The 21506-nt window shown below is 44.5% G+C and overlaps 2 protein-coding genes across 3 annotated transcripts in view; one reads left to right on the forward strand and one right to left on the reverse strand.

Moving 5' to 3' along the window:
- Positions 1–21506, forward strand: part of LOC143986869 (uncharacterized) — a 133286-nt gene that overhangs the window by 97313 nt on the left and 14467 nt on the right. Inside the window, 5 exon segments of the mRNA XM_077485276.1 lie at positions 19224–19238; positions 19366–19500; positions 19587–19710; positions 19827–19924; positions 20014–20155. Coding sequence (XP_077341402.1) covers positions 19224–19238; positions 19366–19500; positions 19587–19710; positions 19827–19924; positions 20014–20155 — 514 coding nt within the window.
- Positions 450–16918, reverse strand: LOC143989595 (uncharacterized). 2 transcript variants are annotated; one of them, XM_077489803.1, is made up of 8 exons: positions 16860–16918; positions 15384–15511; positions 15174–15297; positions 14960–15057; positions 14652–14870; positions 14366–14572; positions 8569–8707; positions 450–2160 (listed from the first exon to the last, which is right to left on the reverse strand). In XM_077489803.1, exons 1-8 carry the CDS (start codon positions 16915–16917, stop codon positions 1169–1171), a joined length of 1965 nt encoding a protein of 654 aa, XP_077345929.1. In that variant the 5' UTR covers position 16918; the 3' UTR covers positions 450–1168. The 2 variants fall into 2 exon arrangements, with proteins under 2 accessions (XP_077345929.1, XP_077345930.1); XM_077489804.1 differs by lacking the exon at positions 14366–14572.

Below are 21506 nucleotides of genomic sequence, written 5' to 3' on the forward strand. Positions count from 1 at the left end.
GGTGTATACTGTGCAGGAGGCACAATACACCCACTGTAACTGCGCTAGGTTAACAAGCAAAGATGACACTGTCCCTGCCTATCCTGCTCTCTCCCTGCACGCCAACACACTACACAAGGCTGCCTGTGGCCAATTATGGCTCTCCTCGTTGCCGGTGCCATGATTGGCCAAGCATGCTGGGTCACAGTGTATGCTTGGCCAATTATCAACCAGCAATGCACTGTGATGGCGTAGTGCATTGTGGGCCGTGAGCACCACACGAATATGGCGCAAACACCCCACAAGGTTCTAGATGCGTCGAACAGCCGGTGTTTGAGTGGAACATGCGTTCGACTCGAACACCGAGCTCATCCCTAGTGCCCATCAGTGAAGAAGGAGAAAACTTACTTATTTACAAAATTTTATAACAGAAACAAGAAAACTTTTTTTTTTCAAAACTTTGTATTTTTTTTTGTTTATTTGTAGCACATACCACCAAAAGAAAGCTCTACTTGTGGGGAAAAAAAGATAAAAATGTCATATGGATACAGTGTTACATGACCGCACATTGTCCTGGGCAGGAAGGGGGTGAAAGTGCCCAGTATTAAACATGTGGACAAAAAAAAAATTACAAAACAGTCTCTGGCAGCGAAAGGGTTAAAGGAAACCTTCCCTTTTTCCTGCAGCAGCTCAGCGATCCATGCCCTCTGTGTGACAGCAGTGCGGGGAAAAGTTCCCGTACCAACTGTCACTTTATGAAAAGAGCGCGGCCGTGCCATTCATTCACAGAGTTCTGTTCTTTGTTGATGTCAGCTTGTAGTTTTCAATGAACTCCCACACCGCTGCTGAGCTCTCTGGTAGATGAGGAACAAAGAGATTGTCATAATGGACAAGGAGATCGCCATACAGGACAAGGAGATTGGGACCCCGATTTAGTCCCTTGGACAAGTAGTTTTTTTCACAAAATGTCCACACCCCTGGAACGGTTTCTTACATAATAAAGATCAGCCATGGAATATTTCTGAGGTGTATATCAGGATGTGCTTCTTCCCCACATCAGAGCTGTGATGTCCAGCAACATTCATATAGAAGACATTTCCCGCACTCAAGAGACTAATACACCTCAAGGGTTGTGTGGGATCCCTGATGTACAGGAAGACAGGACTTCAGTGAGGAACATTTCCCTCACTCAGGACAGGAAAGCGGCTTCTCCCCCCGCGTGAGATCTCTGATGTCTGGAAAGACTGGACTTCTGTGAAAAACATTTCCTGCACTCAGGACAAGAATACGGCTTTTCCCCTGTGTGAGATCTCTGATGTGTGGAAAGATTGGACTTATCTGAAAAATATTTCCCACACTCAGGACAGGAATATGGCTTCTGCCCCGTGTGAGATCTCTGATGTGTGTAAAGACTGTACTTCCGTGAAAAACATTTCCCGCACTCAGGACAGGAATGTGGCTTCTCCCCCGTGTGAGATCTCTGATGTGTGTAAAGATGGGACTTGTCTGAAAAACATTTCCCGCACTCAGGACAGGAATATGGCTTTTCCCCAGTGTGAGATCTCTGATGTGTGAAAAGATTGGACTTCACTGAAAAACATTTCCTGCACTCAGGACAGGAATACAGCTTCTTCCCTGTGTGAGATCTCAGATGTGTGTAAAGATTGGACTTCACTGAAAAACATTTCCCGCACTCAGGGCAGGAATATGGCTTCTGCCCCGTGTGAGATCTCTGATGTATGTAAAGATTGGACTTTACTGAAAAACATTTCCTGCACTCTGGGCAGGAGTATGGCTTTTCCCCGGTGTGAGATCGCTGATGTATGACAAGGTCTGATTTTTGTATAAAACATTTCCCGCACTCAGGGCAGAAATACGGCTTCTGCCCCGTGTGAGATCTCTGATGTTTGTAAAGACGGGACTTCACTGAAAAACATTTCCCGCACTCAGTACATGAAAACCTCTTCTCTGTTGGAAGGACGGCACCGTCCCTCACAGTCTGAGGTTCCTCAGGATAAGAGGAATACGATGGTCCATCTACACTGTGTGGTGCCGGATGGACATTTGAGGTAGTCGGGTTTTCTCCTGGACTATACTGTGTGATGTCCTCATCTTCTACTTTACAGTCTGGAGACAAAGTGAGACAATCCTCTGAGGTTTTCCTCATCTCCCGTCCATCTACTAAAATAGAAATAAAAAGATTATTACTAGACATGAGCTGATTGGTTCCCCTAAACCAGGACTCCGCCCACATCAGGCAGCTTTGTCTCTGAGGATCTTACAATTCCCCCCTCAAGGTAACTAGTAAATGGGTCCTCTGTAGGGCGGCAACTAATGATTATTTTCATAACTGATTAGTTGGCCAATTATTGTTTTGGATTATTGGATAAAAACATAATATAATTTAGTTAATATTCTTGAATATCTATATACAGCGGTAAATATAAATATCCAGATATATAGTTGGATATTTAATCCACTCTGAGAATAACGGACAGATAGATGTATTATTAGAGGGAGAATCTGCTACATATCAGAATCAGATATCAACATTACTAAAATATAAAAAAAATATGTAAAACGGTGTTTTGCAGATGATCAGACAAGAGTGTAATATAATATGATGGATGACAGACTCCCTTGTCATAGGCAGGTAGGTGGGCACATGCTCCCTGCACCTGATGTCACTTATGCCTGCTGTACACAAACTCATTTTTCTTTCCAAAAAACATTCATCCAATTTCCTAAGCATTCGTGGGATCAAATCGGCGTTCATTTTTGACCACAGTGATGGGAAAATTAAAAAAGAGCAGAACAGAAAACTTTTCTCCATGGAACAAATTTTCACATTGTGTATGTGGTTTTTTGCTCAGAAGTTTCATTAATTTTAAAATTGAATGTTAAAAACAAGTGGAATTTTTTTAACTACACTCATCCAATCATCGAATGTACAAATAATTTTCATACAAATATTTGTGCGAATATTATCGTCCAAAAATAGATTCATGTATGATCAGCACTGGACATTTAGAAGCAGCAGCATTATTTTTTTAAATCGTCTGTTATGATGGGGTTAACAAAACAGGGTTATTACCTGTTAACACTCTTTTCCAGGAATCTTCCAGGACGCTTACAGAGAGAAAGGAAACACATGAGACACATTATAAAAGACCACCCATAGGCCATGGCCCCTCAGTATTAACAAATTGCTGAAGGCACAGATAAAATAATAAACACTTCCATTGGTGCAACCAAGTTGGCGTTACATAATTATTCCTTCGAAATAAGGGGGGAACTGACGCCATCCTGGAAGACTCCTGGAAAAGAACGTTAACAGAACAGGTAATAACCCTGTTTTTTCCCCAGTCATCTTCCAGGACGGCTTACAGAGAGGACCAAATAGAACTACCTGATCAGGCCGGGACCACAGCCTGCAGCACTTTCCTGCCAAAGGAACATTCAGCCTATAGTGCTTTACAAATGTATTAAAGCTGGACCAGGTTGCCACTTTGCATATCTAGAGGGGCCATGCTCCAGCCCTTTCAGCCCAAGATGTAGATACTGCTCTTGTGGAATGAGCGTTGACTACTGTCAATGGTGGTAGAGATGCTTGTATGCTTCTATGATTGCCGACTTCATCCACCCGTCGATAGTACTTTTTTATGCCCTTTTACCTTTATTGGGACTGGCGAACAGTACGAAAAGACTCATGGAGATCTCCACTCTTTGGTGCACTCGATATACGCAATCACACATCTTCTCACGTCTATATTATTAAACTTGGCCTCCTTATTTTTAGGATTACCACAAAAAAGACGAGATTACTATTTCTTCCAATCGGTGGAAGCTGGAAGCTACTTTAGACAGGAAAGCAGGGTCAAGAGAAAGGATAACTTTGTCCTGAGATATTATGCAAAATGGTTCTGACATTCAGAGGGCTTGAATTTCTCCAACCCTCCTAACGGAGACAAGTGCCATTAAAAGGACAATTTTTAAGGTCAAAAGTTTTATGGAGCAGTCTTCAAGTGGCTTGAATGGCTCCCTGCAAAGACTCTGTAGTACTGCAGATACATCCCAAGAGGGGAACCTCCTAGATTTGGGAGACCTTCTTTAACTTATGGCTGTGTGAAACCTTTAGATTAGGGGTTCTTCTACTAGCCTATGATTCAGGAAGCTCGATAGAGCAGATACCTGTACCTTGAGGGTACTGACTCCAAGGTTTAGGTCTACACCTGCTTGGAGGGATTCTAGAACCACTGGTATCATAGGGCCAGGGATTCTGTTGTTGATTGTATGCCAAACACCAAACTTTTTCCAGATCTTGTTGTATATAGTATTGGTGGTGGCTTTCTTGCTGCTAAGGATAGTATTAATTACTCTTCCTGACAGCCCCTTTCGCTCTAAAAGCTCCCTTTCAGTAGCCAGACCATCAGAGAGAGATGATCCACCTGCAGATGATTCACTGTTCCTGATGAATGAGGTCTGGCATGGAGGGGAGTCTGCAAGGATCCGTGGTGCTGAGTTTTAATAGTCCTGGGAACCTACCCCTCCGAGGCCAAAATGGGGCAATCAGAATGACTTTCGCCCTCGAGGCTCTTATCATTCATAGTATTTTTGGTGTGAGCGCAAACAGAGGAAACACATATGTTAGGTCTGTTCCCCAAGGTTGTGATAGGGTATCTAGGCCCATACGGAGCAGATCCCTTTGAAGAGAGAAGAACCGGCCCACTTTCCTGTTTACTCTGGTCACAAACAGGTCTATCTGAGGCATCCCCCATTTCTCCATGATCAGTTTGAACTCTGATACTGCCTGTTTGCATAATCTTTGTTCTGCCAACATCTGTCACCTCTGCTGCCACTTGCCCCTTGAAAGGGATGAAAATTCCTTTTTTGTTGCTGCTTTTTGGGGATAGGAAACCCCTTTTTCCTGTCCGCTTACCTTTCAAGTACCGACTCCCACTCTTTACTGAACAACAATTTTCCTGAAAAAGAAAGAGAACAGAGCTTAATTTTTGAGACTGTATCCCCTTCCCAGGATTTTAACCAGATAGCTCTCCTGGCCTCATTAACCAAGGCTATAGCCCTGGCCATAAATCTCAGAGACTTTGTGGAAGCGTCTGCTATAAAAGCCACTGACTTCTTTAAATGTTGGGTACAGCCTCCAGGATCTCTTCTTTTGGAGTATCTGATGCTAGAAGTGAGCGGAGCTGCTTTAACTACAAATCCAAAAAGATTATAGGAGCGCCCTAGCCCCCCTTTTCTTACCTTAGGGCCAAAGTCAAGTGATGACGCCTCCAGACCTGCACCCGTAGTCCCCTGCTCTTCCATGTCCACTGTCCAGGTAGCAACCCAGCATCATCTTCTGCCAGTGCCCTTTATTTATACTGGCATGGAGGACCCAGGATGGTGCAATGAATCAGGCGCCGTCCCTGTAGATAGATAGTGTGCCTGCCTTCCTCGGTGCAGGCTGGGTTTTCCCCTGTGGGTGTACCAAGATGGTCGCCACATGACCTCCGGGGACCGCATCACTTCCTGCCTGTGCACCGGAAGGGACATCATCCGCCCATGCCGGCGAGACGGATTCAGCCACACAAGGATGCCAGCATGGAAACAGGCTTACCGCTCCCCCCAAGCTCCAACATTGGCAGGAATGAAGAGGGAATGACCTGGGAGAAGTAGGCTAACCCCCGCTATGAGAGACCAGCCTGATGCTGGCATGCTACCACCAGGGATGGACTCATCTGAGCACACATCCTCCAACACCAAGAAGGCACCTTACACTGAAGGTACAACCAACAGGGAGATGGGAGGGGGTCCCTCCTTGCACATCCATGAATCCCTAGTGGAGGGACCCAGGATGACTCAAGCCAACCAGCTCTCCAGAAACACTGCCCATGTTAGAGGGACCTGGCCGCCGGAAGACCCCTGCTACCTAGCACGTAGGCCACACAAAATAACAAACAACTTACTTGAAGTTCCCGTCTGGTCAGAGAAAACACATAACACTGAGGGGCCATGGCCTATGGGTGGTATTTTATAATGTGGATCATGTGTTTCCTGTACTAGGTGGGAGGAGCCTCTCTCTCTCTCTCTCTCTCTCTCTCTCTAAGCCATCCTAGAAGATTACTGGGAAAAAATTGTCTTTTAATCGTACAAAAACAGCAGATAATCACTGGGATTCGTTAATATTGTGAAATAATGAAAGTAATATATCTTATATCTTATATCATGTATATATATATATATATATATATATATATATATATATATATATATATATATATACACACACACACACACATAAGTAGGATATACGGGGATTTTAACTGGGAGTCAGACATGAATCTATATGTGGGGTGGGGTGTGGACTTTTATATTACAGTAGTACTGAAAGCTGAGACTTTTTTTTTCATGGATATAATAATTTTAAATATAATGCACAATACTAGTAAACTTTTACATTATGTAATATTAATGCTTTATATTACCTCCAGTTTATCAGCCTCCACCTTCTCCGGGTTCAGATGCTAATCTTCCCTGCGCTTAACTTATTGTTAATGTTGGATTTCTTTTTTGTCAACTTTTCTAAACTTGTAATACTTACCTGCTCTATGTAATGGTTTTGCAGAGAGCAACCCTGATTCTCCTCTTCTGGACCCCCCATCAGCACTTCTCATCCTGCCTTCAGAGTTCCCTAAAGGAAGCCGCAAAGTATAGTATACAGTTCCCCTATAGGAAGCCGCAAAGTATAGTATAGAGTTCCCCTATAGGAAACTGCAAAGTATAGTATAGTGTTCCCCTATAGGAAGATAAAGGTCTGCCTTTAAAATTACTTGCTTCTTTCTCCTGCCCAGGACTACATGTCCCATGAGGCACTGCTCCTCACACATTCAAGTTCTCAGTCTTTTACGGTGATAAGAAATATGCAAAGAATTACAGGTGATTTCGATATTTGCCTTGTTCCTTATATGTACTTTGTGTAGCTTAAAGGGCGCTTGCTTATTGTTTATGCAACTTTCTTAAGTCCTGACCAAGGCCTGGGGCAATACTTAAGAAACTAGCAGATGTTAACATAATAGGAAACCTTGTAAAGGCACTCTGGATTTGGCAATAAAGCTGACAATGCACCATGAGTCACCTGTGTGCCTTAGCCAATGGCAGGTTGCCAAATACTACTATAAAGTAGTTGCTTACAGTTTTATGTGTGTGATTTTGCTGTGGAACTTCTGGCTGGAAGGGTCCATCACCCGTTTGTACTGTACATCTGTAATAAATCTGTCTTCTAATCAACATGACCGGAGTTGACTGATCAGTAAGAGAATGGAATTTTACTGACATACTGACATGTATGGCTGGTACTGAGCTGTATTTTCCAATGTGTAAAGAAATAATGCATTCTGTATGCAGGCCAATTAATAGTCTGACCAACTAATTGATTATGAAAATAGTTGACAACTATTTTCATAATCGATGCTAATCAAATTATGACGATTAGTTGTTTCAGCCCTACATCTCTGAATCTCCTACCAGTTAATTTCTTTATTCATGGACCTTAGTCAGAGAGTGAGGAAACAACAAGAACTGTCTTTTATAGGAGTGACAGTGATTGCCATCTTCCCAACACAAGAAGTCCTGCACTCCCTTATTTAGTCCATGATTTAGTCATAAATAACAGTGGGTCTGAGCCCCAACAGAGGTCAGAGAGTGAGAATGGGAGGAGAACAATCAAGATGAAGACTGGACTGATACCGAAGACCACCATCATTGGGTTATTGACTCCTCACTCATTATCACTTTCTGTTTAAGGTTCCTGTTTGAGGATGATATCACATTATTATCAACATGTAAAAGTCTGTGCTCCAATCAAATCATCAGATATAAAAATGTGCAACTGGTAGAAAATTGATTCAAAAGAGGTAAGGTCTATGTAATGTACAACGTATTATGTAGGATACAACAGTTAGGATTTTATAGTATCAGAATAATGTAATGTACAACATAGAATATATAGTGCAGGGGTAAGGTGTATGTAATGTACAATATAAATTATATAGTGTAAGGGTCAGAACTTATAATATTGGTATTCAGTAATCAGTGGAAGCTTAAATGTTTACTGGAGACAAGTTGCAGAGGTCCCACACCACTGCCTCCCATCTCCTGAGACTGCACTCAGTGACTTGGGTCTGAGACTATACAGACATATCCCTCCACCCGGCACAGCCAGCAGACAACAGAGAAAGTAACCCTGGGAGGAGCATTTTTCTGTCAGAGATCTTGCCATAACCAGGTATGGGGCAGAAGACCCAAAGCACATGTCCCAGGTGCCTAGGTCTAGTAATGCTTATGGTGAAGATTAACATTTTGCTGGCAGATGAACCCCAGAATCTCCTAAACCCAGTCTAGATGCATACAATTTGTCTGCAGCACAGAGAAGGAAGATAATCTGAGAAATTCAGGCATACAGGACGGGGAACACACCCCGTCCTGTGACCAGAGTATTACAGGCTGATATCACCCAGTCCCCGCCCTACTCTGGACCAATCAGTGAGCAGTGTGAGTGGAGGAATGTGTTTAGTGTTAATGGCCCACCTGTGCTGATCTTTGTAATAGTGCCATCCTCTAGAATAAGCCTCAATGTTCCATCCTCCTCCATAGATTGCTGATCACTGCCCACATAAGTCTCCTCTTCTTGTTTCACCTCAACTTTAGAATCTCTCAGGTTTCCACTCTGAATATACAATAAAAATGACATCAATTGTAACAATGCAGATAATGTACTGTAAGGGATCTTCCCGGGGTAGGGTGTGTTTGGACACAGTTCACAGCAGACTTGGAATTTGATAAAGCAGATCTTGGCGTTTATTCGTGGTACAAACAGTCCAGCAAACAAAATATACAGCAACACCGTGCTTTCTAAGTACAACAAAAATAAAAGTCCTAGCCCGGCTGGGCGCTTACTAACAGGTTCTGCTCACCTATCTGACACTTACAAACACAGCGTCTTTCGCCTGGATATCGCAGGGTGAGTTCTAGCTCCAGCAGTGGCTGTGCTTGCAGCTTCCTTCAACACACAGATTGTTCATTCCCTGGCTGAGAAGCAATCACCTGCAGACCCTACAGAGCCTTTAGCTTCCCAGGCTAATTAGGATCCAAGCTCACCTGATCCCAAACCCAGAACTGGATCGGGGGATGTGGAATGACAGGTCCCTCTACCAAACCTACCTGCCATTCCATATAAACCCAGGCCCGGCAAGATTAAATAACAACTCAGCAGCATATCGCTGCTGAGAAACTGATCCATCCTGGATTTACCATCTCACACTGTGTAGCAACCTAGGTGAGATGTACACCCCCTCGATCACTTCTCCAGTGACATGTCTACATATCCCCCCCCTCTTTTTCAGACCGGAGGGCTGAGCCTTTTGTCCCCACAGACAACTTACCCTTGACAATGCGTCAGCATTTGCCTGTAATTTCCCTGGCCTGTGTTCCACAGTGAAATTAAAGTTTTGTAGGGAGAGAAACCATCTAGTCACTCTTGCATTTCTCTCCTTGTTTAACTTCATCCATGTTAGGGGGGCATGGTCTGTCACCAACTTGAATTTCCTGCCTAGCAAGTAATACTTTAAAGATTCTAGGGCCCACTTCACTGCCAAACATTCTCGCTCCACAATGGCATAATTTTTCTCGGCCGGGGTTAGTTTTCTACTCAAGTACGTCACCGGATGCTCCTCACCATTCACTACTTGTGAGAGTACTGCACCTAAGCCTGTGCTAGAGGCATCTGTCTGGACCAGAAATTCTCGCCTGAAATCGGGGGTGACTAACACAGGTGGTTGGCACAAGGCAGACTTAAGGCTTTGGAAAGCCTTCTCGGCCTCTGGGGTCCACGTGACCATTGCTGTCTTTCCGCCCTTTGTCAAGTCAGTTAGTGGAGCAGCAACTGAGGCAAAGTTCGGCACAAATCTACGGTAATACCCCGTAATACCCAGGAAAGCTCTAACCTGTTTCTTTGTCAGGGGTCTAGGCCAATTCTGTATTGCCTCAATTTTATTTAGCTGTGGCTTAATCAACCCTCTCCCAATAATGTAGCCTAGATATTTGGCCTCTTCTAGGGCTAGAGCACACTTCTCGGCATTTATGGTCAACCCCGCATCACTTATGGCATCCAACACGGCCTGTACCTTACAGAGGTGACTTTCCCAATCAGGGCTAAAAATGACCACATCATCGAGGTAGGCGGCTGAGTAATCCCGATGTGGTCGCAGAATCAAGTCCATCAACCTCTGGAAAGTTGCAGGCGCTCCATGTAACCCGAATGGCATCACTACATACTGGAATAGCCCATCAGGGGTGGAGAATGCAGTTTTCTCTTTAGCCTCACCAGAAAGTGGAATCTGCCAGTAGCCCTTTGTGAGATCGAGGGTGGTTATGTACCTGGCGTTACCCAACTTCTCAATCAACTCATCTACCCTGGGCATAGGATACGCATCGAACTTGGAGATCTCATTCAACTTTCTGAAATCGTTACAGAACCTCCAAGTTCCATTGGGCTTTGGGATTAGCACAATTGGGCTGGACCATTCACTCTGTGACACCTCAATTACCCCCAGAGCAAGCATACGTTTTACCTCGGCAGATACGGCTTCCCTACGTGCCTCGGGTATCCTATAGGGCTTAAGGATTACTCTGCTTCTAGGCTCAGTTTCAATGTGATGATGGATGAGGTGTGTACGCCCTGGGAGGTCAGAGAACTTGTTTTTGTTTTTCTGTAAAAATTCCTGAGCCTCCTGTTTCTGTGACACTGATAGAGTATCACCTACCTTGACTGGAGGGATTGGTGGTGACAAATTATTAACAGTATTTGTCGCCACCAAGGATTCCCTGTCTTTCCAGGGCTTGATCAAGTTTATGTGATAAACTTGGAAAGGCTTCCTTCTACCTGGTTGGTGCACCTTGTAGTTCACCTCACTGACCTTTTCAACAATTTCATATGGACCTTGCCACTTCGCCAAGAATTTACTCTCAACAGTGGGGACTAGTATAAGGACCCTATCGCCTGGGTTGAATGTCCTGATTCTTGCGGACCGGTTGTAAATTCTACTTTGGGCCTCTTGAGCCCTCTGGAGGTGTTCCCTTACCAGGGGCATTACAGTGGCTATACGGTCCTGCATTTGTGCTACATGCTCAATAACACTCTTGTATGGGGTGGACTCATTCTCCCATGTCTCTTTTGCAATGTCTAGTAGACCCCTAGGGTGATGACCATAGACCAACTCGAATGGTGAGAACCCTGTGGACGCTTGGGGCACTTCCCTAATAGCAAACATGAGGTAGGGTAATAAATGATCCCAGTCACGCCCATCTTTTGCCACCACTTTCTTCAACATATGTTTCAAAGTTTTATTAAATCTCTCCACCAATCCGTCCGTCTGGGGGTGGTACACAGAGGTACGGATGTGTGAGATTTTAAATAGTCTGCATAATTCCTTCATTACTTTTGACATAAATGGCGTACCTTGGTCAGTTAGGATTTCTTTGGGGATCCCAGTCCTAGAGAACATATAAAACAACTCACGTGCAATTGTTTTAGATGCAGTGTTTCTTAAGGGTACAGCCTCAGGATAGCGGGTCGCATAATCCAGGACTACCAAAATATACTGGTGTCCTCTAGCTGACTTTACAATGGGACCCACTAAATCCATGGCAATACGCTCAAAAGGCACCTCTATAATAGGGAGCGAAACCAAAGGACTGCGAAAATGTGACACTGGGGCACTAACCTGACATGTGGGGCACGACTCACAGTATTTTTTAATGTCATCATATATCGCTGGCCAAAAAAACCTCTGGAGAACCCTCTCTCGCGTTTTGTCAGTCCCCAAGTGTCCCCCAAGAACATGGTTATGTGCCATGTCAAGCACCTGACGCCGGTACGGCTTAGGTACCAGAAGCTGTTCCACAATCTCATCTTTAACCTTATTGACTCTATAGAAAAGATCATTAGTCACCGAAAAATGTGGAAATCTTTTTTCAGCATCTGGTTCCTGAGGTACCCCATTCATAACAGCAACCTGCTCTCTCGCATTTTTGAGAGTGGGGTCCTGTAATTGTGCAGTCCCAAAATTATCGCTAGACACCTCTAAGTCTAGTATATTTTGCTCAGTGGGAGGAGCCTCCTCCTCCCCAGCCAGGACCTGCAAAGGAAAACAATCATTTTCATCCTGCACATTTTTATCATTCACAGTGGACAAGGCAACCCCCTTAGAGGTATCCTCACTCCTTTTGGGGATTTTTCTTTTTTCCCAAAGAGCCCAGAATAATGGAAAATCGCGCCCCAATATTACATTATGCATGAGGTTTTTAACCACACCCACTTCATATTGTACGGTGCCTTGTTCAGTCCCGACTTTAGCCAGCACTATAGGGTACACTTTTGTATCACCATGTATGCACACAACACTCATATGCTTTTTAGACTCTAAGTCCCCAGCCACCAGGCTAGCATGCACCAAGGTTACGAGGCTTCCCGAGTCCATTAACGCTTTAACAGGAAAGTCATTGATTGTGATGTCGCAGATTTGCGGTTCAGTCTCTAGTCCAGGAACTGCAGCACAAGATGGTTCCGCAAATAGCGACTGACGCCGGCTAGCGTCACATTCCATGGGTTCAGAGGTAAGAGGGCAATGGGCCGACACGTGTCCCGCCTCATGGCATCTCCAACACTGGATAGGGCCTGGTCTCTTTGGCAAGGAGTCCTTTTCAGAGCCCCTTAGCCACCCGGGACCATCACCAGTCTTTTGTCCCTGAGACACCACTTGAGCCCTTTTCCCTCTATCAGCACCCCTCCACACTCCCCCAATAGATGGAAGTCTCTTACCAGCTGACGGCACAGATCTGGCGCTCCGGGGAGGTGAAGATGCTGCAGGAACATCACGGAGGTAGTCCTCAGTCGCCTGGAACCTCTCCACAAGGTTGACAAGTTCGTTTGCATTCTTAGGATCACCTTGTCCCACCCAGCGTTGCAAGTCAGTAGGAAGTGCTCGGAGGTAGCGATCCATCACGACCTTCTCTAGGATTTGTGCAGGAGTAGAAGTGTCTGGCTCCAACCACTTTCTTGCCAAATGGATTAGGTCATACATCTGGGACCTCGCTGATTTGTCCAGACTGTAGCTCCAGTTGCGTACCCTCCGGGCACGGACTGCAGTAGTAACTCCTAGTCGGGCAAGTATCTCCTCTTTTAGCCGAGTATAGTCCTTAACCTCTTGCTCACTGAGGTCATAGTAGGCCTTTTGGGGTTCACCTGTTAAATAGGGCGCAATTACCTCTGCCCACTCAGCAGCTGGTAACTTCTCTCGCTCAGCCACGCGCTCAAATACTGTTAGAAAGGCCTCAACATCGTCCTCAGCAGTCATCTTTTGCAGCGCTTTCTGCACAGTCCTTCTCCCAAAAAAAATCTCTGGAGCGGCTCCCATCACTGTGGGTGGATTAGCAACCACCGGCGCCTCTCGATTTGCTATCAGGTGCTCAATAAGTTGTTGTTGTGCAGCCATGGACTGTTCATGTCGTTGCTGTTGTTGCAAACTCACTTGCATAAACTGCTTCAGCATCTCCTCCATGTTGCTGGACTGTTCCTGGAGTGTCATTGCAGCTTTCACCCAAGACATAAGCAGCTGTAGCCAAGTCTGTCCACACCGTTGCCCCTAGCAACCGACTTTGCCCGCATTCGAACACCAATTGTAAGGGATCTTCCCGGGGTAGGGTGTGTTTGGACACAGTTCACAGCAGACTTGGAATTTGATAAAGCAGATCTTGGCGTTTATTCGTGGTACAAACAGTCCAGCAAACAAAATATACAGCAACACCGTGCTTTCTAAGTACAACAAAAATAAAAGTCCTAGCCCGGCTGGGCGCTTACTAACAGGTTCTGCTCACCTATCTGACACTTACAAACACAGCGTCTTTCGCCTGGATATCGCAGGGTGAGTTCTAGCTCCAGCAGTGGCTGTGCTTGCAGCTTCCTTCAACACACAGATTGTTCATTCCCTGGCTGAGAAGCAATCACCTGCAGACCCTACAGAGCCTTTAGCTTCCCAGGCTAATTAGGATCCAAGCTCACCTGATCCCAAACCCAGAACTGGATCGGGGGATGTGGAATGACAGGTCCCTCTACCAAACCTACCTGCCATTCCATATAAACCCAGGCCCGGCAAGATTAAATAACAACTCAGCAGCATATCGCTGCTGAGAAACTGATCCATCCTGGATTTACCATCTCACACTGTGTAGCAACCTAGGTGAGATGTACACCCCCTCGATCACTTCTCCAGTGACATGTCTACAGTACATAGCCTAATGATACTATAAGTGATTTTTCCTCGTCTACCTGATGATGGTGAGGAATGGTGTGATCGTTCTGTGTGGAATCCCGGGAATACAGAGGACAGGGACATCTCTCTGGTGGGTTCCTGGTATTAGGTGGCTCCATCATATCCTTGTGTCCTTCTGAAAACTCCTCCATCACTCCATACTCCTCATCCTCCTCTTTATACTCTTCTTTAACATAAATATTATCATCCCTGAGGTTTCCACTCTGAAAGATATAATGAAACATTCATTGTAACAAGAATGCTGTGTATAATCAGAACTACCAATAATTGTCAGTTATCTACCTGATGATGGTGGGGGATGGTGTGATCTTCCTGTGTGGAATCCCGGGAATACAGAGGACGGGGACATCTCTTTGGTGGGTTTCTGTAGCTGGATGACTTCACCATGGTGTCCTGGTACAGATCTTTATGTTCTTTTAGAAACTCTGACTCCTCCATCACCCCATCCTCCTCTTTTATCTCTTCTTTAACCTCAACTTTAGAATCTCTCAGGTTTCCACTCTGAACATAGAATAAAAATGACATCAATTGTAACAATGCAGATAATGTACAGATACCAATGATACGATCAGTGATTTCTCCTTATCTACCGGATGATGGTGAGGGATGGTGTGATCTTCCTGTGTGGAATCCCGGGAATACAGAGGATGAGGACATCTCTCTGGTGGGTTCCCATTACTGGATCCATCTGTAGGAAACACGCACACTGACTGAATACATTGTTTCTATGTGTTTATCAGACGATGGGGGATCTAGGTGGACCCTCCGTACTGCTCTCTCCTTTACAATAAAGTCTCCTCTTACCCGGTGATGTGAGGGGCGGCTGATTGTCCATCATGACGTCCTTGTAGAGATCCTTGTGTCCTTCTAAATACTCCCACTCCTCCATGGAGAAATAGACAGTGACATCCTGACACCTTATAGGAACCTGACACACACAATGATACAGTCACCATCCAGACACATTCCTTGTCTGTTACTGGATAATGTACCAGAATTCCCAGCACCGCTCACCTCTTCTCGATGATCTCTCGGGTGACTTCTAGAATCTTCTTTGTAATTCTCTATTTTATCAGGGAGGGAGGTGGGGGCAATGTGATGGTCATATGATCTCCACACTTCACAGGAGGAAAACTCTAGATCTGAAAACAAAGAGCAAAATCAAATGATATTCCCAGAATCCTCCTCACCTCACCATCCAGGTTTCCATTTTTTTAAAGCCCCACTTAATGTGGAGTTCCAGGCTTATTAAAAGTCAGCAGCTACAAAAAGTGTAGTTGCTGACTTTTAATAAACAGACACTTACCTGTTCCACGTTCCAGCGATGCGGCCGAACAGGGTGTCTCTCCTCTCGCTCTCCTCTCCCCCGGCGCCTCCATTGCCACTCTGGGCACCCGGCCATGACAGCTTTCAGCTTCACAACCGAGCACGCACGACGCATGCGCGAGTTGCTTTGTGCTCCCTGAGTGGATAGGCGATCTCCTGGGACCTGTCGCGTGTCCCAGGAGATCGCCTAGAGGGATGGACCGTCTAAGGCAAAAGGAAGAGTCGCCTTGGTGGTCCCTGGGCAGAAGGAGGAAGTGGGACAGGAAGTCCCCCTCTTAACAAAGCCCTCATCCCCCCCAAAAAAAATAACATGACAAATGTAGCATGTAAGGGGGCGAGAAGTGCTTAAAGCGGAAGTTCCAATTTTGGGTGTAACTTCGCTTTAAGACTGATGTAGAATTTACCCACACAAGACCCCCCACACTCAGTAGGTTAAAAGCTTGTTGCAGGCATTATGACATCATTACATACAATGCAGGATCAACAGTCCCACTTTCCAAGGCTCCATCCACATCCTAAGAGCACCAGAAGAAAAAGCCAGATGGAGGGACATTGAGAGAAAGAGCTGTGAGGTCAGTGTGATGTCATAGGACATCTAGACTCTGGATGGAGGGACATTTGGATGTGGAGATTTGAGGGGTCCTCTATATGAGGCTCCCATGCAAACAAAATCATTGTTCCTGGGTGTGTCCTACCTCTCCTAAACTGAATAGTGAACTTTGACCTTTACCATAGAGAAATCTGTCAGGAATCTGTGAAAGTAAGCTCCCATGTGATCAGGTGAAGTGCGGAGGAACGGAGTGTAAATACCAGACAATTTTCTAAAGAGCTCCTAATGGTGGGGATGGATTTTGCTGCTCCTGGTGCCAAGTTCACTGCAGGTGTGGAGAAAAGCTATGGAAGAGGATATGGAGGAGAGATGAGGAGGAAATCCAGGAATCAGGATAAAGGTCAGGACAAGCAACAGATGAGCGCATCCAAGAGATGAAGCCGGGGTCACTACACAGAAAATCAATCCAAGGAAACAACAGGCAGGACGAGGAATAGCAAGAAGGAGCTCAGAGACAAATGAGAATATTGCTCAGCCAATGGGAGATGATCTCAGCATGACTTACATAATGAAGGAGATGAGGGGCTGAAGGGGTTAATCTACATATTACCTACTCTGCCATAGATACAGCAATGTCTTCTCTCTACATCTTATCAAATGGAATGTCATCATTATCCTGTATGTACCTGACATCACTTCCTGTCTGTATTTCATAGAAACGTTTTGTCTCTGTAGAAGTGAGATCACCACCTTGTGGAGCTCATAGGAACTACAGAAACGTCTGGTAGTGTGAACACGGCCTTGTGCTGTGTGTATGTACTGTATATCCTTATAGATGGGTCATCTCCACTCCCACCAAGGGGGATAGAAATATATTACTGCTCGGGGGAGAGACATTTTGGCCCCTTTGATTTTGCAGTAAAGTTTATGTCAGATTTAGTCATGTAGAACATCTGTTATATGGATACAAAGAGCCCCAGCCAATCCCCAGATTTGGGCAATTATGTCACCAATTTAAATAGAATAAAACCTGCGCTATGTGTAACAACTCAAATACCTACAGACATTACTTATACCGGACTGCTGCTGTAACAAAGGTAAGTGTTCCCTTTATCAACTAGAAGAGCATTATGTGTCACAGCGCTGTCCTATTGTGTGTGCACATAAATCATCACAAATACACTACAATATGTGGAGACATTCATATATAAAGTGCTGGGAGCTCAAAATAATATCCTCTGAAGATCTACTGCTTCCACTTTACACCTACTTCACTGATCTTATGGTGTTTATCAATAAATTAAGTAAACTGATCCATGTGCAAATTCATATACAACATAAAGTACTTTGTACTCAGGATGCTTTTCCCTGCAGATCCACTGCTTCCAATGTACACCTACTTCTTTAATCTCCTAACATTTGCTGCTATATTAAATAAAGTAAAATATGTGCAAATTCATGTAATCATACAATATTTTGTATTCAATATAGTGTTATCTGCCAGTCCACTGCTTCCAATTTGCATCTACTTCAACAAACTTTCTTTGTTCAAAAACCCCACCAATCAGTGAAAAGTTGTTAAGGTGTAAAGTTCTCGATGCCCCAAACTGTGGCAGCTGTAGTGTAGCCACGCCTTCTTCCACCTCTTACACACGTGATGGTGAGGGCGCCCCCTTAGTGGTGCTTCCCCACTCACCAGAGCAATATGACTCCCAGCTTTTCATCTACCAGAGTCACCAACATCCTTCACATTCTCCTCACCTCCGATGGCAAAGGAACGGGATCCTCCTCGCTCACTCCTGCATCTCACATTGTGTAACTCCTTTTATTAAAAGCAAATACTAAAAACTGCACTCAGTGAAGAACAGATGTGACACAATGCTTGTATAACCAACACCAGGAAGTGCTGTGCACAGGCAGTAAGTGATTTCACCAGAACCAGAAGTTACATACATACACAGCACAAGGCTGTGATCACGCCACAAGATGTTTTTTCTGGGCTGCAGTTCCTCTGAGCTCCACAAGATGGTGATCTCACTTTTACCCATGATGGAAGACTTTATGGAAGACACACAGGAAGTGATATCAGGAATAGACAGGAAGTGATGTCGGGCATAAAGGGGAAGAGCCGAGCGAGAGGTGAGTCGGGAGGAAGTAGAAAGAAGACGTTGCTGGAAGTGGCAGTAGAGGAGGTAATAAGATCTTATTTTCTATTTACACCCAGTAACCCCCGTCATGTCCGTTCTCTTCCTCCATAGTCACTGTGATGTCTTATCTCCAGTAAGGATGAGCTCAGGCGCGTTCGCATAGAACACGTGCAGAGCCCGCCAGGAAGTCGGCGCAGCGCTGCGCTAATCACAGGCAGTGAGACATTGTCCGATCTCTGCAGCCGCACATCGGGGCAATGTCTCACTGCCTGTGATTAGCACAGCGCTGTGCCGACTTCCTGGCGGGCTCTGCACGTGGACCATGCGAACACGCCTGAGCTCATCCTTACTCTCCAGCAGATGATGATACACACACATATAGTGTGGAAACCTAGATTAACCCCGTCAGGGGCAGAACATTTCCCCACAAATTCTCCAAATTTTTTTCACTTTATTTAACGGCTTATATGACTTCTATTTAGGTGTGGGGGATGGGGTTTGTCTTTCTTTACCAGCAGATCAACAGCAAAACAGACTTTACATAGAAAAGAGACTTTGATCGGTCTAAGCAAAGGTAAGTGGTTCCCAGATCAAAAAACCCTAAACTGAACGTTCCTCTGTGTGTGATCCCACTGAGGTCGGTTCTTCCCCCATACTATCCCCCATACATCCCATCCTAATATTCTACAACCAGTACAATCTAGATCATTCTCTGTCATCAATTATTGGTTTACAGGGAAACCTGTATAGATCACATGACCAATGAGGATGGAGGAGGCCCGGAGTCACATGACTGAGCAGATACTAAACCTCACCCTGGAGATCATCTACCTGCTGACCGGAGAGGTGAGGAGGATTCTGGGAGGTCACATGACATCACTCTTATCTCTATTAATAAAACACAGACCTGACCGGAGAGGTGAGGAGGATTCTGGGATTCTAACATAATATTCCTATTGGTTCTCCAACACAGAGATTTCCTCTTGTGAAGTCAGGAGATCATATGACCATCACAGTGCCTCCATGTGACTCCTTAAAACCTGAGAGACACAACATGGAGAAGATTCTAGAAGTCACCAAGAAGATGATGGGGCTGCTGACAGGAGAGGTGAGCGGTGCTGGGAATTCTGGGACATTATCCAGTAACAGACAAGGGATGTGTCTGAATGGTGACTGTATCGTTGTGTGTGTCAGGTTCCTATAAGGTGTCAGGATGTCACTGTCTATTTCTCCATGGAGGAGTGGGAATATTTAGAAGGACACAAGGATCTCTACAAGGACGTCATGATGGACAATCAGCCGCCCCTCACATCACCGGGTAAGAGGAGACTTTATTGTAAACGAAAGGCCAGTATGGAGGCTCCACCTAGATCCCCCATCATCTGATAAACACATAGAAACAATGTATTCAGTCAGTGTGTGTGTTTCCCACAGATGGATCCAGTAATGGGAACCCACCAGAGAGATGTCCCCGTCCTCTGTATTCCCGGGATTCCACACAGGAAGATCACACCATCCCCCACCATCATCAGGTAGATGAGGAACAATCACTGATAGTACCATTAGGATCTGTACATTATCTGCATTGTTACCATTGATGTCATTTTTATTATATATTCAGAGTAGAAACCTGAGAGATTCTAAAGTTGAGGTTAAAGCAGAAGAAGAAGAGAGGTATGTGAGGGATGATCAGCAGTCTATGGAGGAGGATGGAATAACGGGGACATTTATAGAGGAGGACACTCCTACAGAGATCAGTACAGGTGGGTTCTTAACATTACATTCCTCCTCCCATACTGCTCACTGATTGGTCCAGAATAGGGCAAAAACTGGGTGATAGACTGTAATCCCCTGGTCATTTTCCTGAGCTGTGTTCCCCGTCTTGTATTCCTGTATTTCTCTCGGATAATCTTCCTTCTCTGTGCTGCAAACACAATTTATGTATCTAGACTGGATTTCTGGACATTTTGTGGTTCAGCTGGAATTAAAATGTTGATTTCACCATAGGTGTTGATTGACCTTGGCACCTGGGGTATGTTCTTTGGGTCTTCTGCCCCATTCCCAGGTCTAGCGAGATCTCTGACAGAAAAATTCTCTCAGGGTTACTTTTTTTTTTTAAATCGTCTTTATTATTTTCTTATATAAAATTCAGCAAACAATTACATTCAATCCTGAAGCATTGAGGTTTACACAGATCCCCCAATGTCTTCACATTTACATGCGTACTTTTCCACTTCATATCTATAACAATATTAGGTGGTGGCCCGAGAGGTGGGGGTATTTGGGGGAGAGTCAACCTGTGTGTAGGAGAGGGAAAAAAAAAAAAAAAAATGGGGGAGGTTTAAATTTCTCCCCTGTGTTATTTCCCTTCTTTATGTGTTTTTTTTGTGCCCTTGTGATTCCTTTTATTTATATATTTAAAAAAAAAAAAAAAGGAGAGTTTCTTTTAAAAAAAAAAAAAAATAATCTTTTCTCCTTTAATCATTATTACGTGCTTTTATTCCGTTTGTGTCCCCTTAGTGTGTTTGTGTTTTGTGCTTAGGAAAGTCCTCAGCTTCCCTTTATGTTTCCTAATAATTGTGTTGTTTGTTTTGGTGTCTCCCCCACTGGTTGTCTCTCCTCCTACCCCCCTCCCCCAGACCCCTCCAATTATATTTCCATCATTTATTCACTTCCCATATACCTTAAAACATACTACAAACAACAAAATTTATAAGTTGTGGTTCGGATTCATATTTCCCCTTTACCCTTTCTACGATGTACCTTTGGAGGACACGAGCTTGCGCAGCAGCTTTTTGATTTTTCTCTTTCCCTTCCTTTCTCCCTCTCCCTATCAGGGATCTCTGGGTGATTCCGGAGGGATTATCAAATTTTTTAATCTGGTATAACTTACTCTTTCTCTATTTCTCGGGAGTAATGCTTCCAGCCCGCCCATATATTTTTATATTTTTCTTGTTGTTCTTTTATATCATATATCCCTTTTTCAGCTTCCATTATTTTATCTACCTCCCCCTTCCATTCCAATAGAGTGGGACATGTTTTCTGCTTCCAATATCTAGGTATTAGTATTTTGGCTGCATTCAGCAGATGTGGTATGACTCCTTTTTTATAAGA

Source organism: Lithobates pipiens, unplaced genomic scaffold, assembly GCF_037356315.1.
Source record: "Lithobates pipiens isolate NorthernLeopardFrog02 unplaced genomic scaffold, aLitPip1_a1.2 Scaffold_18, whole genome shotgun sequence".
Classification (NCBI taxonomy): Eukaryota; Metazoa; Chordata; class Amphibia; order Anura; family Ranidae; genus Lithobates; species Lithobates pipiens.